Here is a 17,169-nt window from a genome sequence, read left to right on the forward strand (position 1 = left end):
GGTAGTTTAATAATGTCGAGCCAAGAACCCCTTAAAGGAGCAGTTTGACGAAAGAATTATTCCATTAAATGGTCCCATATCTTGGACTCCCAGATCCCCTGACCTTTCGCCATTGGATTTCCTCCTGCGAGATCACGCAAAAATTGAGGTCCATGATTTTTTTATTTTTATTATGGTATTGGAAAACCCGCGAAAAAATGAACGCAAAACTAAACCGTACACAAAGCGCCTGCAATCTACATAAACATTATCGGCTGGGAATTTCGAATGCCAATGCTTAGTCGCTTCATAGAAAAGCCGGGGGCAGTCTTGGTGTAATAAAGATACCAGTAGTCGTTATAAATAGGTATCACTAACCGTGCGAGACTTCACAATGTTCTAATTCGCCGCTCGGTTTGTTCGTTGACGTCTCATATTGCAAGACTTTTGTAAGTAAACAACACGTTATCATTTTGCCGTAAAAATAACGATAATGTTGCTTTTAGCGTTATGATTAAAGTAGCGTTTGCAATGTTCGTTATTGTGGAGGGTTGTCTCGCTTATAAGGGACACCACCATGCCCATCGCGATAGAGATAGGAATAGTCCTGCGGTAAGGGCTCCTGCTGGACTTTTTCAAGGGGCCATACTAAAATCCAGACTCGGGCGAGATATCTATTCGTTCAGGGGTATCAGATACGCCAAAGCCCCTATAGGTGAACTCAGATTCAAGGTAATCGGAGATAGATGACATTTTAGGAAACTAAAAATTATAATAATGACATTAGTTCTTCAAACTCCTCAACCGACAGAACATTTTCATTGCGTAATATAAGGTCATATCAATTTTTTTTAAATGTTTGAAAATACAAAATAGCGCCAGAACGTTCTTCCTTCCTAGACTAGAGACCTATTTGAATAAATTTAAATGCAACAAGAAATTGGTAATAGTAGTTGTATATTCATAAATTCACTTGAGTGGCAAATTGCAAAACACAAAATGAAAAACATAAAAATCTATAATATTATTCGCGGTTATATGAAAAAATTAAAATACAATGCACAACATACAATTGATAACTAATTGTTTTTCAATAGTTCCCAAAAGAAAATTGTGTGTTTTATCTGTAAACACATGTATAAAAGGGCAGAAAACGTTCTCCTTGCTTTCCTGTTTTTAAATTTATCTAGATGAGCATGTACTTTTAAAAGTAACTAACTAAAACAAACCAAAACTCCAGCTTTAACCTTTACATTGGACAAAACTTTTTCGCTGACGCAAAAGCTCCTCCTAACTCCTCCTCTTCCTCCGGACTCAGTGCACGGTATTGGGCTAAAGGAGTTGCTGACCTTCTACAGGAGGGGCGGCATTCTGGACGCCCTCTAGAGCGGCCTGGGGGCACAACGGGCCCATCTGGTGGCCTAAGTGCTTCGACGCCCGCGAGGGCGCCCCCCTTTAATACCAATAATAATACCAGCTTCTCCTAACTTAGTGCTATTCGGGTTTGTGCTTTTACATCACATCAGGTAAAATTTTCAATATACATCTCTATGCATTGTACAAAAGTACTGTTCGGTAATACCCAATGCTTCTAATTTTTCTGAAGCCACGTTGGTTATCTACAAATGACCTTAATCTATCCAACAAAGCATGCTCAACCGCTACTTGAATACGAATTATATTATTAATCTTTTGTTTTCATTTAACTAAATGGAAATCGGACACAAACTGTAGTTCGTTACTTTTTTGTGAGTGAATTTATTAGTGCCTACACAACAAATATATATAAAATCACCATGAAAGTATTTTACTAAAGAAATGTATGTAACAATAATACTCTTGTTTGATCATTAGCGGATCCTCATTGCTAAGAGTCAATTAAGGACCTCTTTGATAAGTTATCAGATATCAAAATCCCTTCTAACGCAACCCTATTGTCTTTTGTTGTACAAAACTTATTTCCCAGCATTCCACCTATGGATGTGATAGATTTAGTAGATTTCACCCTCACTCGGAAACAGGTTAACCCATTGGTCAAACAAGATTTATTAGATTGCTTAGCGGTATCTTTAGACCAAAATTATTTTGAATTTAATGGACAGATTTACATCTCTAAGGAAGGTTTGATTATGGGAAACCCACTTACTCCTTTGTTAGTCGAGATTTTTATGGATAATTTGGGAAATATCATACTAGAACATCCTCACACAACACACAATACAATAGGAAAATTTTTAAAAAGCAATAAAACGAAATGTCCAAAATCTCAAAGATCAGGTGTCTACAGGTTGAAATGCGGATCTTGTCCAAAAAATTATATTGGACAAACAGGTAGATCCTTCAAGAAACTCATTAACGAACATAAAAGGGCGTTTAAAAACAATAGTTATTGTGCTACGCACTTAAACACAGAAAAACACATTTTTGACGACATTTTTGATATTTTACATACAGCCACAAAAAGTAGAAGGTTAAATTTATTGGAAGCCACGGAGATTAGCAAAATGAAACATTCAAATGTATTGCTTAACGATCAATTAGATTTAAATACCTCGCCATTAAACTTAAATTCTCACATTAACATTAATTAAGGTTTTATTTCGTGAAAATCTGAGCTATTAGTTCCTATTTATTTTGTATTGAACTTGAAAACTGAACGGCTACGTTTACACTGCTGCCACGTTTTGTCACTATTTCATCACAATAATAAATTTAGCGTATGAAGCAGATGAAGAACTGCACTCACCCCAAGCAGGAAACGAGAGAGTTTCCTAATGACTTGGCACATCTTGGCATCTAAATTTGGGATAAATTAATCGATACAAAGATTGTGAATAGGAAATCATTTGTTTAGAAATCCGTATAAATACTAACTGAAACGCATATTTCAGCCTCCCGTGCCCATCGAAACGTTTGAAGGCACTTACAACGCCACACAGTACGGTGCCATATGCCCGCAACCCGCTACAGGAGATCCCATGTCCGAAGATTGTTTACTACTCAACGTTTTTACTACCAAAGTAAGCATGGTTCACCCATAAAGCTCTATAAAGCTTAACTATTCCGTAGTTGCCCGGAGGACGTCGCAAAAGTGTAAAAAGGCCCGTTATCGTCTACATCCACTCCGGAGGTTTCTACTTTATGAGCTCGTCTTGGTTCGGCCCTCAATATTTCATGGACCAGGATATCGTTTTGGTCACCATCAACTACAGGCTTCAAACCTTAGGTGAGGTACCATAAATTTCGAAATTTCCCGGTGTCCCCAAAACAAAAAATCCATTAAAGTTAAGTCGATGCCGTTGGCTGGCCAATCCATGGTTCCGCCGTTCCCTATTCAATCCCCGGGATATTTCAGCTTCAGTCATATAATCAGCGCTGTTATATTTAGGGGTAAATCTTCTATATATTGCTCTATTTGGTGCTCTAAAAGTTGCAAATAATGATCTCCAGTTAACTTTTCATCTATAAATAGCGGACCCAAAATATGCCCATGTATGACACCACACCATACATTAATTGTCTAGGATTATTTTGTCTATAACAACCTTTTCTTGAATTGAACGAACTTTCCATAAAATGTTTTTCGAAAAATTGTTATTCTCATTACGTCTATTTAAAAGATGCAAACAAAACTGCATCCTCCATTGGGTTTTACGAAATGTAAATGCGGTCTTTCAAACTGAGTCGATTGATCACCGAGAAATACCTGTCTCTTCAAATACTCTAGTAATAGAGGTAGCGTCATAGAATTAAAACATTATGATTCCGGCATACTTGTTTAGCATTGAATACGTTATCGTTTTGATAGTGCTTTGTTTTACCGCACGGTTTGTTTATTTCTTAACCTTGGTTTCTCTAAAACCAGCCAATTGAAATGTTATCGAGATAAATTGAACGCACAGGATTCCTCGCCACCGGCGACGAACTGTCCCCGGGCAACAACGGATTGAAAGATCAAGTCTTGGCCCTGAAGTGGATACAAAGCAACATAGAATCGTTCGGAGGTGATCCGAATGCCGTCACCCTGTTGGGCTGCAGTGCGGGAGCAATTAGCGTGGTATCCCACATGATTTCGCCCATGTCCAAAGGTCTATTTCACCGCGGCATTGCCCTGAGCGATTCGGTGCTGGCCCAATGGGACGTACCTCACGACCAAATGGATCTGGCCAAGAGGCAAGCGAGGTTCGTAGGATGTCCGGACACTTCTTCGTCGGAAATTATCGATTGCTTGAAGACCAAGTCGGCTAAGGAGTTGGGACAATCGCTGCTTCAATTCGGGGTATTCCTTGGGTACTCAAATTCAATGGTTTCCTTAAAAGGTTAAGTTTCCAGGAGTACGACGGTGATCCGTTGCTTATTTGGAAACCCGTGGTGGAAAGGGACTTCGGTCAGGAGAGGTTTTTCCTGGAACATCCGGTCTTGTCGGTTCAAAAGGGCGACTTCTACAAGGTACCCTTCATTACTGGAATAACTGCTGAGGAATTTTCGTACAAAGCCATGTGTAAGGTGCAAGACGGTGGTACTGATAATACCGCTAATAAGTTGAATCCGTTTACAGATATCGTCAACAACGAGACTCTGTTGAACGAAATGAATGGAGATTGGGATAGGGTGGCACCTATATCGTTCCTTTACGAGAGGAACACCAGCCGGTCTAAATCAATAAGCGCGGCTTTAAAAAAGTTTTATTTCAATGACAGACCCATCGACAAATCCTCGGAAGGCAGGCTGGGTGAGGTATGCAACGCAAACAGTTTTTTCTTTCAAAGAAACTTCCACAGGCTACTGTAACACTATTCCTCTGCTCAAATCAAAGCAATCTTGTGTATCTAGCGTACTGCTTTTTAATTGTTCAATGAAGTGAAAGGAATTAAGTACGAAACTATGAGTTTTTCCCGTAAAGGGTTTTGCACACTGACCTTTTTGTTACGTTGAAGGGACCATAATGTTATCCTCAAAGCTCTGAAGAAGCCAACAGAATGAATGATTGGCAGAAGTTTTGTGAATAGTAACGCACACGCTGTTGGTGATTTAAACTATTTTCTACTTCTTCAGCTTTACGCTGATTCTACAGTGGGATTCAGCGGCAACAGGGCCATCAAACTCATTAGCGACAAGAGCCCGGAGTTGTGTTTTTACTATCGCTTCAGCTATCCAGGAAGATACAGCTTTTTCTACCTTCCCAACACCAACAACAAAACCTACGGTAACTCGCTTGACTGTGGTACGAGGGCACCGCCAAAATTTCCCGGCCTGAATATGAAAGAAACAAAGTAGAATAACAATTTTTTATTATTTTTCAATATAATCCCCCTTAACTTCAATACACTTATTACATCTCTTTATTAACAACTCAATCCCTTTAAAAAATATAAATATGTTTAAAATGCTGTCAATAAAAAACAATTTGACGCAAGACTTCAATTTTTTTTTCGCAGCCTACTAAGATATATATTAAAAAGAAGACAAAGTTTTATCGTGATACTGGAGCTGCGTCTATGTCAGGCCGGGAAATTTTGGCGGCAACCTCGTATACACGCAACCGGTAAACCTCGAGGTGTTTGATTAGGTGTCGTCCACCATGATGATTTGATATACCTCTTCTACTACCCCAAATTGTTTCCCTTGTTCGGGGAGAGCACCCCCAAAGAGGTGGAAATGGTAAAGACGTTGACGGGATTGTACGCCACATTTGCCAAATACGGGTGAGCTGCTTTTGTGTGTGCGATTTTTGGAAAGCTGCAATCTTTGCTTTCAGAAACCCGACCCCGCCGGGTCGCAGTCCTACGAATGTGGTATGGGAGCCGTACGACAAAACCACGCAAAAATATTTGGACATCGGCTCAACGTTAGAGATGAAGACTCAATTATACGAAGACAGATACGCGATTTGGGAGAAACTTTTCCCATTAAATGAAATATAAGGTTTTTTAATACAAATGTTTATATAAAATATTATTTGGCCGGGATTAAGGATTAAGAATAATCGGTCACATAAAAAACATGTTTTTTTTTCATCCCAATCGATGTAGAATTTTCGGATATTTTTTATATTTATCTTCATAAACCTGATTTATCATTTTTATGATTTTAAAATTCGACAATAATTGACCAACTTCGATTAATATTACAGAATATGATTAGTTTACCAAAGTTCCTGAAACTCGCGACATTATGTCAAATAATTTAAAATTCCATGTTCTACTTACTTTTCAAAATTTTGTCGAAATTTATTAATAGTAAGTAACGTTTTTTTTTTTAAATAAGAATCGTTTATAATTTATCTTGTTAGGATGTTATGTTATTTCATTAAAAATGTAAAAATGAAAAAAATTCTTCTAATTCTTTTTTCCACTCCCGTCTGTAAAATACCTAATTACACAATGATCTAGAGTGCGGGAAGCGTCACTTTACCACGTCAGTTTCGTTTCCCACGAATCCGAACCACTTCGAACATTTCCGGGACTTTACCGCACGGGTTTGGCAGCACTCGGATGTTTTCGGAGATATTACCGCACGGCTTGAATTTTGACGTTTGTCACTGAATATATTCGTGTTGTTTTGCGAAAATGTACCTAAAAACTAACTGTCGTAGAAAAAATACAGCATGCAACACGTTCGGTAATCTTTTTGACTCACTCGTCAAATATACTCATGAGTCAAATGCCATTTACCGCACTTATTGCATAATATACTAATTTTCAGAAGGACACTAGTTGGTAACTAATATTTTCTTTTAGAGAGATATTTTATTTTTCACAAAAAAATCTGATTCCCCTAAAAATTAATGACATTTGCATTCATTTATGAGCAGATTTGATATATCAATCTAATTTCTCTGTATGCTGTCTGATATAGTGTATCCCAAAGTATAGAGTGTTGTTTTTTGGTCTAACGAACCATTATAGCTAATAGAAATACGCAGATAAAACAGGACCCTATAAAGCAACTTTTAACCAATGACCAGCCCGCATTGAAGAACCAAAGCCGCTTCCCAATAAGATTAGATGATGCGTTTTTACGGCATTATATAGTGAAACGTTCTATGCAAACCTGAATCCGAGACTTTAGGTATAATATTATGAATCACACAAATTACATTTAGAGGTTATCAAATTCAGAACAAAAACAGCCTAACGTTATCAACAGCAATTATTATTTTGCCAACTTTTTTTGCAAATACGATTAATTGCTGTAGAGATAAGAGTAAATAAAACACAATTAACATTAAGTGACTACCATGGAGTCTCGACGTATGTTTGTAATATCGCTTTTTGTTGTTCTTTACGAAATTTCCATCGGCAAAGGCGATGGAAACTTTCCCGTTGTCACAACCCCGTTGGGGAAAATTCAAGGCTCGCTACTAAAAAGTCGATTGGGGAAAACAATATATTCCTTTAGAGGAATTAGATATGCCCAGCCTCCCATTGGTGAGTTAAGATTCCAGGTAAGTTTTGTTTTCGACAATTCAACGATACTTAAACTTAACTGTTATGCTTGGACCAGAAATATAGTGCTTTTGCAACCGACTACTTAATTAATATTGACTAATTTTTATTAATTGAACTGAGGTGGCTTTTACTTGATGGAAATCCATTTATCAAAATAAATAAGAACTAAAAGTTCAGATTTTCACGAAATAATATATTTTTACATGACAATTGTTTCTACAACACCGTGCCTTTATCAAATGTAATATTTACAATTTACCTGATACTATATATACCGAAAAATGACCATAAAAGCATAATTAATGTTGTTGTGAGAATTTAAGTTCAATAAAAGAGAGGTATTTAAATCTAATTGATCGTTACGTAATACATTTGAATTTTCTCATTTTGTTAATTTCCATGGCTTCCAATAAATTTAATTTTCCACTTTTTGTGGCTGTATGTAATATATCAAAATTGTCGTCGAAAATGTGTTTTCCTGTGTAGCAAAATTAGAATCAAGACTATTGTTTTTAAACGCCCTTTTATGTGCGTTAATGCGTTTCTTGAACGATCTACCTGTTCAAAAAATGTTTAATTGTAAGATTCTAATAAATATTTATCTGTATTCTGATGACGTCCTTTATCTAACACACACACACACACACACACACACACGTTCGATGCACTTACTACATTTTTCACAAGTTGCATATAGCATCCAGGATTGCTTGGATAGCAGTAAAACCCCTCTTTTCCACAGTGCGAGAATAGCACCTCGCGCCTGTGGATTTTTCAAGTACATTTTCCAACATACTTTGTATCCATTTTTTCGCTTATTCTCCCTATCAGATTATTGAGTGCCAGTTCTGTTGACTTGCCTGGCATTCTATGAGTTTTCGTCTTGAAATGTCTTCTTCCGAATAGAATAGTACTTTACTCACCAATCAGTTAAGTGAACAACAACAAAGTGTACATCGAACTTAAAACACATACAAAACAAATATATTATAGACAAATCCAATAATAGTTAATACCCAAAATACGAGAGTTCATATAGTGTTGTACGACTAAGTAGCTCCAAGTGTTGATTAAAAAGTCTCTCATTTTCACTGTAAATTGCTTATTGGACTGCCAAGACATCAGTCTGGAGTCACCAGGTGTGATAATATCAACTTGCCAGGTACTGTAGTGGCGCCTATTAGTAGTTACTCTGCAGATAAGAGCATTTTCACGTATATATAAAATAGATCGATACACGGGGTCTTCATTGAAAATCAAAATATTCAATATAAGTAATAATACAAGAGCGGCGATATTCGCAATTTGCGCTCTTCCATGTAACCACAAGAAAAACAGCACCAACATCCAAATATCTGGACTATAGGGAGGATGATTTATCTGTTGGAACCCACACTCTGAAATGGCAACTGGTGCAACACCAGCAGTATGAGCAGGTGCATTATCGTGCAAAAGACGCACGCCTCTGGTCAGTTTTCCTAGACGTTATATACGTATGGAGTCTCTCAATTTATGTAATAATTATGTAATAATTTCTTTAAAATCTATCAAAAGGATTCCTTCACAATCACAATCCCAAAAGATCGTGGCCATCACCTTTTTTCTTGACTGGCAGACTCTAAATTTTCTTGGAGGTGCTTCGCCCTTACGACGCCAATCCATTGATTCTTTTTTCGATAGAGAGTCATAATAGAGAACCATAGTTTCATCTCCCGTCACAATAGTTTCTATCACAGGCTTCGGTTCCGACCCACAGAATTCCAAAAAAGACCGCGCACACTCGACACGGCGTTGTTTTTGAATAGCCGAAAGGTTTTTAGGAACCCATCTTGCATACCTAAATGATCATGCAGGATTCGACGAACACTTGTATCAGAAAGCTTAGTAATTTCTGAGATTTCCTTGACCTTTAAACGTTGATCACTCAATACCACCTCTTCCACAATCGCAACAATATCTTCCACTGGTCGACCAGTTCTTGAATCATCTTCAAGGGACTCCTGTCCCATTCGAAAACATTTTGCCCATTCTTTCACTACAGAATACGAAGGAGAACTTTGGCCGTACACACCATCCAGCCTTTCTTTAATAATTTTAGGTGCTAACCTTTCCTTTCATTTCTTTTCTATTCAATTTGCGTTATTTGCGACATTTTGCATACACGTCTTGTTTAAAATGATGGCAAGACTTCAATTTTTTTTTAGTAGCGGCATTTAAAGCTTCACTAGCAACATAAGATAACTGAGTATCATCGGCGTATTGATGAGATTTACAAAATTTAAGAAAAAAGTAGAGAAGTCGACTCAGAACGGGATAGGTCCCTGTGGAACACCCCTCTACGAAACAATGACATCTGAAAGAGTATTTCCTATAACTACCCTTTTGGTACCTCTGACCAAGAGAATTTATCCCGAAGAATTCCAGATTAGCTAGGAGAAGGCAATGATCCAGGGTGTCGAACGCTTTGCTATAGCCCAAGAGTATGAGAGAAGAGAATCCGCTGCTCTCAATAAATCGTCAGAACCATGAAGCAACGCTGAAGTAGTGCTGTGAAGAGGCCGAAAACCAGATTGAGTGTCTGGGAGGATTTTGTTATCGCATAGGAACTGACGAAATTGTTCAGCTGCAATTTTTTCAATAACCTTTGAGATGATTGGCAGCAAACTGATTGGTCTAAAATCGTTAATGCCACTTAGACACTCTTTCTTTGGAGCGGGTATAACGTCAGCTTGCTTCTATGAGTCCGGAAAAACCCCGGTCAGCAACTAAATGTGGAGTAGCCAAAAGAATCATTTTATATCAATATTGTCTGTCTTCAAAGTAATCTCCCTCAGATAATACTAATACTATACTATTCAGCTTTTACATCACCGTATCGTATGTTTATGAAACTATATATCTACGTGACACATAGGTATAGGCACCATAGATAGATAACATTTCTAGCCTCCAGTGCCCATAACAAGCTATGAAGGCGTCTACAACGCAACTGTCGACGGATACCTTTGCCCACAGCCTTCGGACGATCCTACATCGGAGGATTGTTTAATCCTCAACGTATACACCACCAAGGTACAGCAGAGTGATCAAAACGGCCGACACTGATAATTTAATTTCAGCTACCGAATATCAAACTCGACGTTAAACACCCCGTCAGACCCGTAATGGTATATTTACATGCAGGTGGTTGGTACAGCGTGGGATCAACTAGCAAGTGGGCCGGACCGCAGTACTTTATGGATCAAAAAATTGTTTTGGTGACCTTGAACTACAGATTGGCCACATTAGGTAATAATAAATTCCAACGGATGATGTCTTATGGAGTGTACTAGCAACCGAAACAGCTACTAGCTGACGTTAGAAGGTAGCCAACATTTCAGAAGACATTTAAATGAGGCTGGTTTATACAAATTCGATAGCTTATACTTGAAAAAATCTTCATAAATCAGTGTACCTCCTTTAATAACAAAGATAATGAAGTAAACCAAAAAAGCAAATGTCAACTCCTTCTAATATCAACTGCTATATATTGCTATGCGAATTTTAGGAAAAACACATATCATTTATCATTATCAGCGGAAACTGTGACATCGTCAAACTTGCAACGCAAAAGAAAATCATTCAAATCGGATCATAAATTTTTGCATTAGGATTCTTGGCGACTGGCGAACGAGAGGCCCCCGGCAACAACGGAATGAAAGATCAAATCCAGGCACTGAAATGGATTCAACAGAACATTAGAGCTTTCGGAGGTGATCCCGACTCAGTCACCTTAATGGGTTACAGCGCTGGAGGGATGAGTGTTATCTTCCACATGGTGTCACCAATGTCTAAAGGTTCAGGGCGCATTTTCACAACATACATAATTAAAAAAAAAACACCTTCCCAGGTTTGTTTCACAGGGGCATAGCAATGAGCGGTTCCCCAACGGCCCAATGGCCGATAAAGCGGGACCAATTGGAGCTTGCTCGCAAACAAGCGAGACTAGTGGGTTGTCCCGATGATAGTCCGGCAGATATCGTCGAATGTCTGAAAACTAAGTCCGCAGACGAATTGGGAAATTCTTTGCCTAGTTTTGCAGTAGGTAAAGTCCAGTCAGAGCAATTGGGCAGTCATAGCGTGACATCTTTATCCCATTTATCAAATTCTTTTTTCAAACAGGTCTAATGCTTCTCTCACAAAAAAAGTGTGCCAACATAACATGTTAGAAAGTTACGTGTAGAACAATAAAAACCAAACCCTGGCTCTTAGAGGTTATACAACAAAATTTCTATTAAGGCGGCGCCCAGAAAAATAGATCTCCGACAGGATTTACTAACACTTTGAAATATATGGAATCTTGGAGAAAAAAAATGGACGTCGTCGTATTTTGAATGATAACGAACGACCTAATATTTTGTTGCATTTGGCAGGGACCCCTGAAGAATCAACCCGAAATACGTCTTTAGAGGTAGATGTCAAAAGAACAACGCTTCGAACTTGCCTTCAAATAAATAACTGGAAGTCCTATAAATTCTGTTCAGTGCAGGTCCATCAGAGAGACACTTTTCAGAAAATATGTTTGCTAATATTGCTGATATAACCTGAACTAATATTTTTAACAGGAAAATTACCCATTACTGGAGCAACCAGAATAATAAAAAACATGTGAAAGTTACATGAACAGATACAACTTCTGTCAAAGTATGGTGCGCCATTTGGGGAATCGGAATAACGCATCAATAACAACGCTACTTAGAGCATTTGAGCAATGAAAAATGAGGTACCTGAAAGGGAACGACCACATTTTATTTGGCAGCAGGATGGAGCTCCTCATCACAGAAGTCAAGAAATTGGCATTGGGGGGAATGGCAGTTTCATCTGGCCTCATTGCTGAATATATGCAATCCTACACTTGCCACTGTGGTCCTTCCTTACATTCAAAACATCACTGACCACATATCAAAAGTTCTAAAGGAGTACAACTTCAAAACAAGATTTACCCCTTGTCCAAAAATCTCTCAATATCTTCGGTCCGTCAAAGACAAAATTCCATTTGCAATGTTTGGTATCTGTACCCTTGGGACACAAGTAGCATTAGCCTTACAACAGGACCTTCTCGTCTAAGCTGATCATCACGAGTACTTTCAGATCCTAATGCTCTCGAGATTTTTGAGCGAAGTTCTCTGGACAAATGGGGCATAGCAAATCTAATTTTCAAATGCTCATTGATAAAACTCATTCCTAGCTCAGAGCGATTTTTTTATTCCAGGATTAGCTGGATTATAGCGTACCAAATCACCAAAGGCCATCGACCACATCTTCGACTTGAACGATAAAGGGCACATCAACGCCTCCTTTCGTCTCATTGTAAAAATTATAATCTCAGTTTCTTAGTTTCCTGATCCACAGAGTTGTCGTGGTGCATGGTGGACAACATGGAATTTCCCTCTTGTTTTTACGCATGTGTAAGTCCAAGTTTCTTTAGTTCACTAACCGGCTCTAATGAAGTGAACCAGTTATCACCAGTGACATTCCTGTTACTATTAATAATTGGATTCACTAACGTGAGTACTGATCTGGTAGGTATGGACAGCTTCAGAGGATTTGGTTGATTGGTTTTGCCGGTATTCATGAAAGCATTTAACAAATAATGTGTCTTGGAATCACCGTCTGCCAGGTAATCACAGAAGTTTAAGTGCTGGGGGCAGATTTGATCCCACGATAGAAGTTCAGTGTTATGGTCAGTTGTGAAATGGTAAATCATAGTGGCTGCTCTTTAGCACTTGTTTTGTTGCCGTCATAGCCACCTTACACTAACTGAACTTAAATGGCAACAGCATATTATTTGTGATAGATAAAGGTTTAAAAGGAGATATATCAAAAAGTAAAAATATTAGGCATATTCAACCTTACATAAAACTGCCTTAATTTTTAATGCTAAATAAGACAAGATTAAAAAACTAGATAGTTTCCATTGAAAAAAAAGTTTTTTGGTAGTTTTTTTAATCTTATTTTTCGCGTATCCTGTATTAGTAAGGATCGAAATTTCTTATGAAATCCGTTATTGGAGACCTTTGTCTCCAACAAAAACTTAACCAAGTGAAATAATAAATGCTTCCGAATGAAGAAATTGGCTTACATTTTACATCTTGCAAACTTCGTTTTTTGCATAAAAAAATAAAAATTTCAAAAACGGTTAGACTTAGGTGCAGGACATTATACAGAAAATATGTCTAGAATTTTTATATAGAATTCAAAAATGAAGTAATATACCAGGTGTTCTATTTAAAATAAGAAAGTTGATATTCGCCTGTATACACATAATTAATTAAATTAACTTTTGGCTCCATCCCTTATAATTTCTGTAGGTAGTGTCCAAAGGTAAACTACTTGGGCTACGACATATGGATCATTTTTCATTAAGTCCCTGTATGTGACGTCACTAACTGCTCTGACCGGAGTATACGAGCCATCGCATCACCCCAAATAAATTTCAGATACGCGGATATATTTCAGGAATTCAATTACGATCCCGTTCTGATTTGGACCCCAGTAATCGAGAAAGATTTTGGCCAGGAACGATTCTTAACAGATCACCCAATCGAACTGATCTTGGCTGATAAGTTCTACAAAATTCCTTTCATCGCTGGGGTGACCACCCACGAATTTTCTTACAGGGCTTACAGTACCGTCGAACGATCGTATAAAATGCGACCAGAATAACGTAAAGTTTTTAGATGTTTTTGAGAATAGCACATCGCTGAGACTGCTCAACGAAGAATGGGAGAGGATTGCACCGACCGCGTTCATTTACGAGAGAGACACGCGATTCTCCAATGAAGTCAGTGCGGGCTTGAAAAGCTTCTACTTTCGTAATAAGACTATCGATCGATCTCTGTTTGACTCACTAGGATTGGTACTTTGAGTTAAATTTTACCAGTAGCGATTCTATTCGTTGCGATTCTAGGTGTACGCCGACTCAGTTATCGGTTTCGGAGTCAATAGAGCCATTAAACTGATAAGCTCTAAGAACGATAAGGGAAGTTATTACTACAAATTCAGCTACAAAGGAAGGTACAGTCACTTTACCGATCCTGACACCAACAAAACAATTGGTAGGTAAATTACCGTGGTATTACCATATAGTTAGCAATTGTTAGTTACCTGGTAGCTCCCAGATACTTGTTAAAATTAATATGGATCTAGGGGACCGCCATTGTTTTTCTTTTTTCAATTTTCGACGAAATTCTGGACGAAATCGAATTGAAATTTCGCGTATGCACAGAGCCGGGCCCTCTATTTAAAAAAAAAAACGAAACCATTTCGAAAAGGAAATGACTACGCCACTGGACTCTACGTAAAAGTCTATATCGATATCATGGTGGAAAAGCCAAATGTCAATGTCAAAAAGTTAAAATTTTCAGGATTTGTGTAAAAAAAAAAATGGGCCTACTATGTTGCGTACGGCCGAAGTCACGTTCCTTTTTATGTTCCTCATATCGGTTTCTACATTTTCAAAATGCTTTTCGACAGTTTATGTTTGGTCGGCAAAAATCAGGAGAACTAACAAAAACAAGACTTCAGGCTTTGATAATGCTAGTCAGTTTTAAAAGTCATCTAAATAATGAGTGGATAAGAAAGGAGTCGATAAAATGGAAGAGAGAGGTCAGTAAAATTTTCGTACACGCCTTTAAAAGTACTTAAAAAATTATTCTCGGACGTTTGCAAAATCAAGCAATTTTATATCTGAGGATCTCGGAGGCCATCTGACTGTTGGAAAATTCTGCTTTTAAAAAGTTCGTTCTTGTTAGAATATCCTTCGTAGTGGAAGGTTCGTAATATCTCGTTCGTTTGCGCAAAGTTTAAATTTCTCTCGAAATTTAAATTATTTAAGAAAAACAAAAGTTGACTTCGGCCGCAAGCATCATAGTGGGCCGATTTTTTCCACGCCATTTTTAGCATCGACGTATCCTTTTCTCATATCGTGAAAATTTTCAACTTTTTAGCTCTTGTAGGGATAACGATTTAAAATAAAACAAAATTATATTATTATTTGCCATATATCTTCTTTTCTTCTATTTAGGCGACGCTGTACGTCTTACAGTTTCCAATATCCCCATAGATGTCATACTGGTCACAAAACCTAAAACACCACATAAATTGTTCCCATGCAATCCAAAAACTTAAACTCAGCCACAGCTTACAAAATTATATTACATTTCAGCAGTTTTGAATATCAAATGAAACTCAAAATTATGATATATCAAACGACAGCCAAATTGTCCATTAAATTTATTTCAAGTTTAAATTAAAGTATTTATTCACTATTCATCATTCTAGGTCCTGTTCATCACGACGACTTGATATACCTACTCTATATAGAGAAATTATTTCCGTTCTTTAATGAAAGTTTTCCCGAGATCGAGATGGTCGATAATTTAACCAGTCTGTATTCAAGTTTTGCGAAATTTGGGTTTGTACGCGGTACATGGATGTCTGCTCCCGTTAACAGCATTTCCCGTTTAAGGGTTCCCGGTGCTGCATGGGAATCGTTCTCCTTAGACACTCAGAAATACATGGATATTGGCGATCGCCTAACTATGCGTCGGAGGTTGTACGACGAAAGATATCTGGAATGGGAGAAACTGTTTCCTCTGAGTTTATATAAAGAAAATTAAATATATAATTCATGCGATATTTACCAGGAACGAGTGAAATCTAGTAAATAAAAATGTGAAAATCCAAACGATTTGGATCGGGCAATGTTGTAGTGGTTCCAACAGCAACGTCTTAAAAATGTACCACTCTCTGGAGCTATCGTAAAACTAAAAACAGAAAAGTTTGCTCAACGGCTTGGCATTATCGATTTCAAGGCTTCGGAAGGATGGTTGTGACGTTGAAACAGAGACATGTCGACAGAAAAGTCACAAAAAAAGCAGTCCCTTCAATTTTGCTATATAGAGTTTCGACGGTATTTATATTTAGATTGTGTGGTTTGTTTAACCTGTTTGTGTCTCAAAGTGCAAGTAATGAATATAAAGTAAATATTGGACGAGTTTGTAAAAGCGATACGCACATATATCTCTGTTGCCGTTTCAGAGCTATAAATAAAGCGTGCTTCTATCTTTGAATTGGTGAAACATAATCACACGGTACCATGGGTAACAGTATGATAACACTACGATACGATTTGCGCATATTTGTTGCATTATTTTGCATAGGGTTACGAGACAAAAAGTTACGATCGTTATAATTACCAGAAATACGCGGAATCTACCATTCTTTTGTTTTACAAGCACTTTAGACACCTTGATTACAAAACAGTTTGTCTTGCTGCCGTGTAGAGCGACAAATGCCGTAAAATTACTTTCAGTCTTTGGGATAATGGAAAATTTTAATAACACATAATAATCCCATCCAATTATACCATTATAGCGTTTTTATGACAATTATTGACTGAACTCGCAATTATATACAAATGTGTTTACTTTTTTTGCTAACTTATTGAATCGCACGTGCAGAACGCCTATTGTCGTATTTTTTTCATCTAATTAGACTAATCCCAGAACTATGTTCGCAACAATTTAAACATATGACTATCTACTTCAAAATGACAATGACTTAAATTACTAAAGTAGTCCAAACCAGACGTACCCAATTTTGCATAATACAGAAAAAGTATACAGGGTGGACCAGCCAATATAAAATAGAAGATTGCATCTCTGCAGGCCACTGTATAAAAAAAAATTTAACGCTT

At 37.6% G+C, this 17,169-nt stretch overlaps 1 protein-coding gene across 1 annotated transcript; it reads left to right on the forward strand.

Annotated features, from left to right (window-relative positions):
• Nucleotides 1-123: 123 nt before the first annotated feature.
• Nucleotides 124-16,606, forward strand: LOC132700111 (uncharacterized). The gene is made up of 19 exons (XM_060667231.1): nt 124-428; nt 486-711; nt 2,871-2,999; nt 3,049-3,205; nt 3,882-4,258; nt 4,312-4,480; nt 4,538-4,716; nt 5,035-5,185; nt 5,549-5,684; nt 5,738-5,892; nt 7,212-7,426; nt 10,377-10,502; nt 10,550-10,718; nt 11,081-11,266; nt 11,320-11,510; nt 13,929-14,097; nt 14,150-14,328; nt 14,380-14,527; nt 15,753-16,606. The coding sequence occupies exons 2-19, from the start codon at nt 490-492 to the stop codon at nt 16,088-16,090; spliced, it is 3,396 nt and encodes a 1,131-aa protein (XP_060523214.1). The 5' UTR covers nt 124-428; nt 486-489; the 3' UTR covers nt 16,091-16,606.
• Nucleotides 16,607-17,169: the final 563 nt, after the last annotated feature.

This window comes from Cylas formicarius, unplaced genomic scaffold (genome assembly GCF_029955315.1).
Source record: "Cylas formicarius isolate icCylForm1 unplaced genomic scaffold, icCylForm1.1 PGA_scaffold_3__17_contigs__length_32017465, whole genome shotgun sequence".
Classification (NCBI taxonomy): domain Eukaryota; kingdom Metazoa; phylum Arthropoda; class Insecta; order Coleoptera; family Brentidae; genus Cylas; species Cylas formicarius.

What these genes read in the sequence shown, in the direction of transcription:
- LOC132700111 (XM_060667231.1), top strand. Translation starts at nt 490, where the DNA reads ATGATTAAAGTAGCGTTTGCAATGTTCGTTATTGTGGAGGGTTGTCTC. An exon ending in GGAGAAACTTTTCCCATTAA is followed by an intron (nt 5,893 to 7,211) that starts ATGAAATATAAG and finishes ATTAACATTAAG; the next exon opens with TGACTACCATGGAGTCTCGA. An exon ending in TCAACGTATACACCACCAAG is followed by an intron (nt 10,503 to 10,549) that starts GTACAGCAGAGT and finishes ATTTAATTTCAG; the next exon opens with CTACCGAATATCAAACTCGA.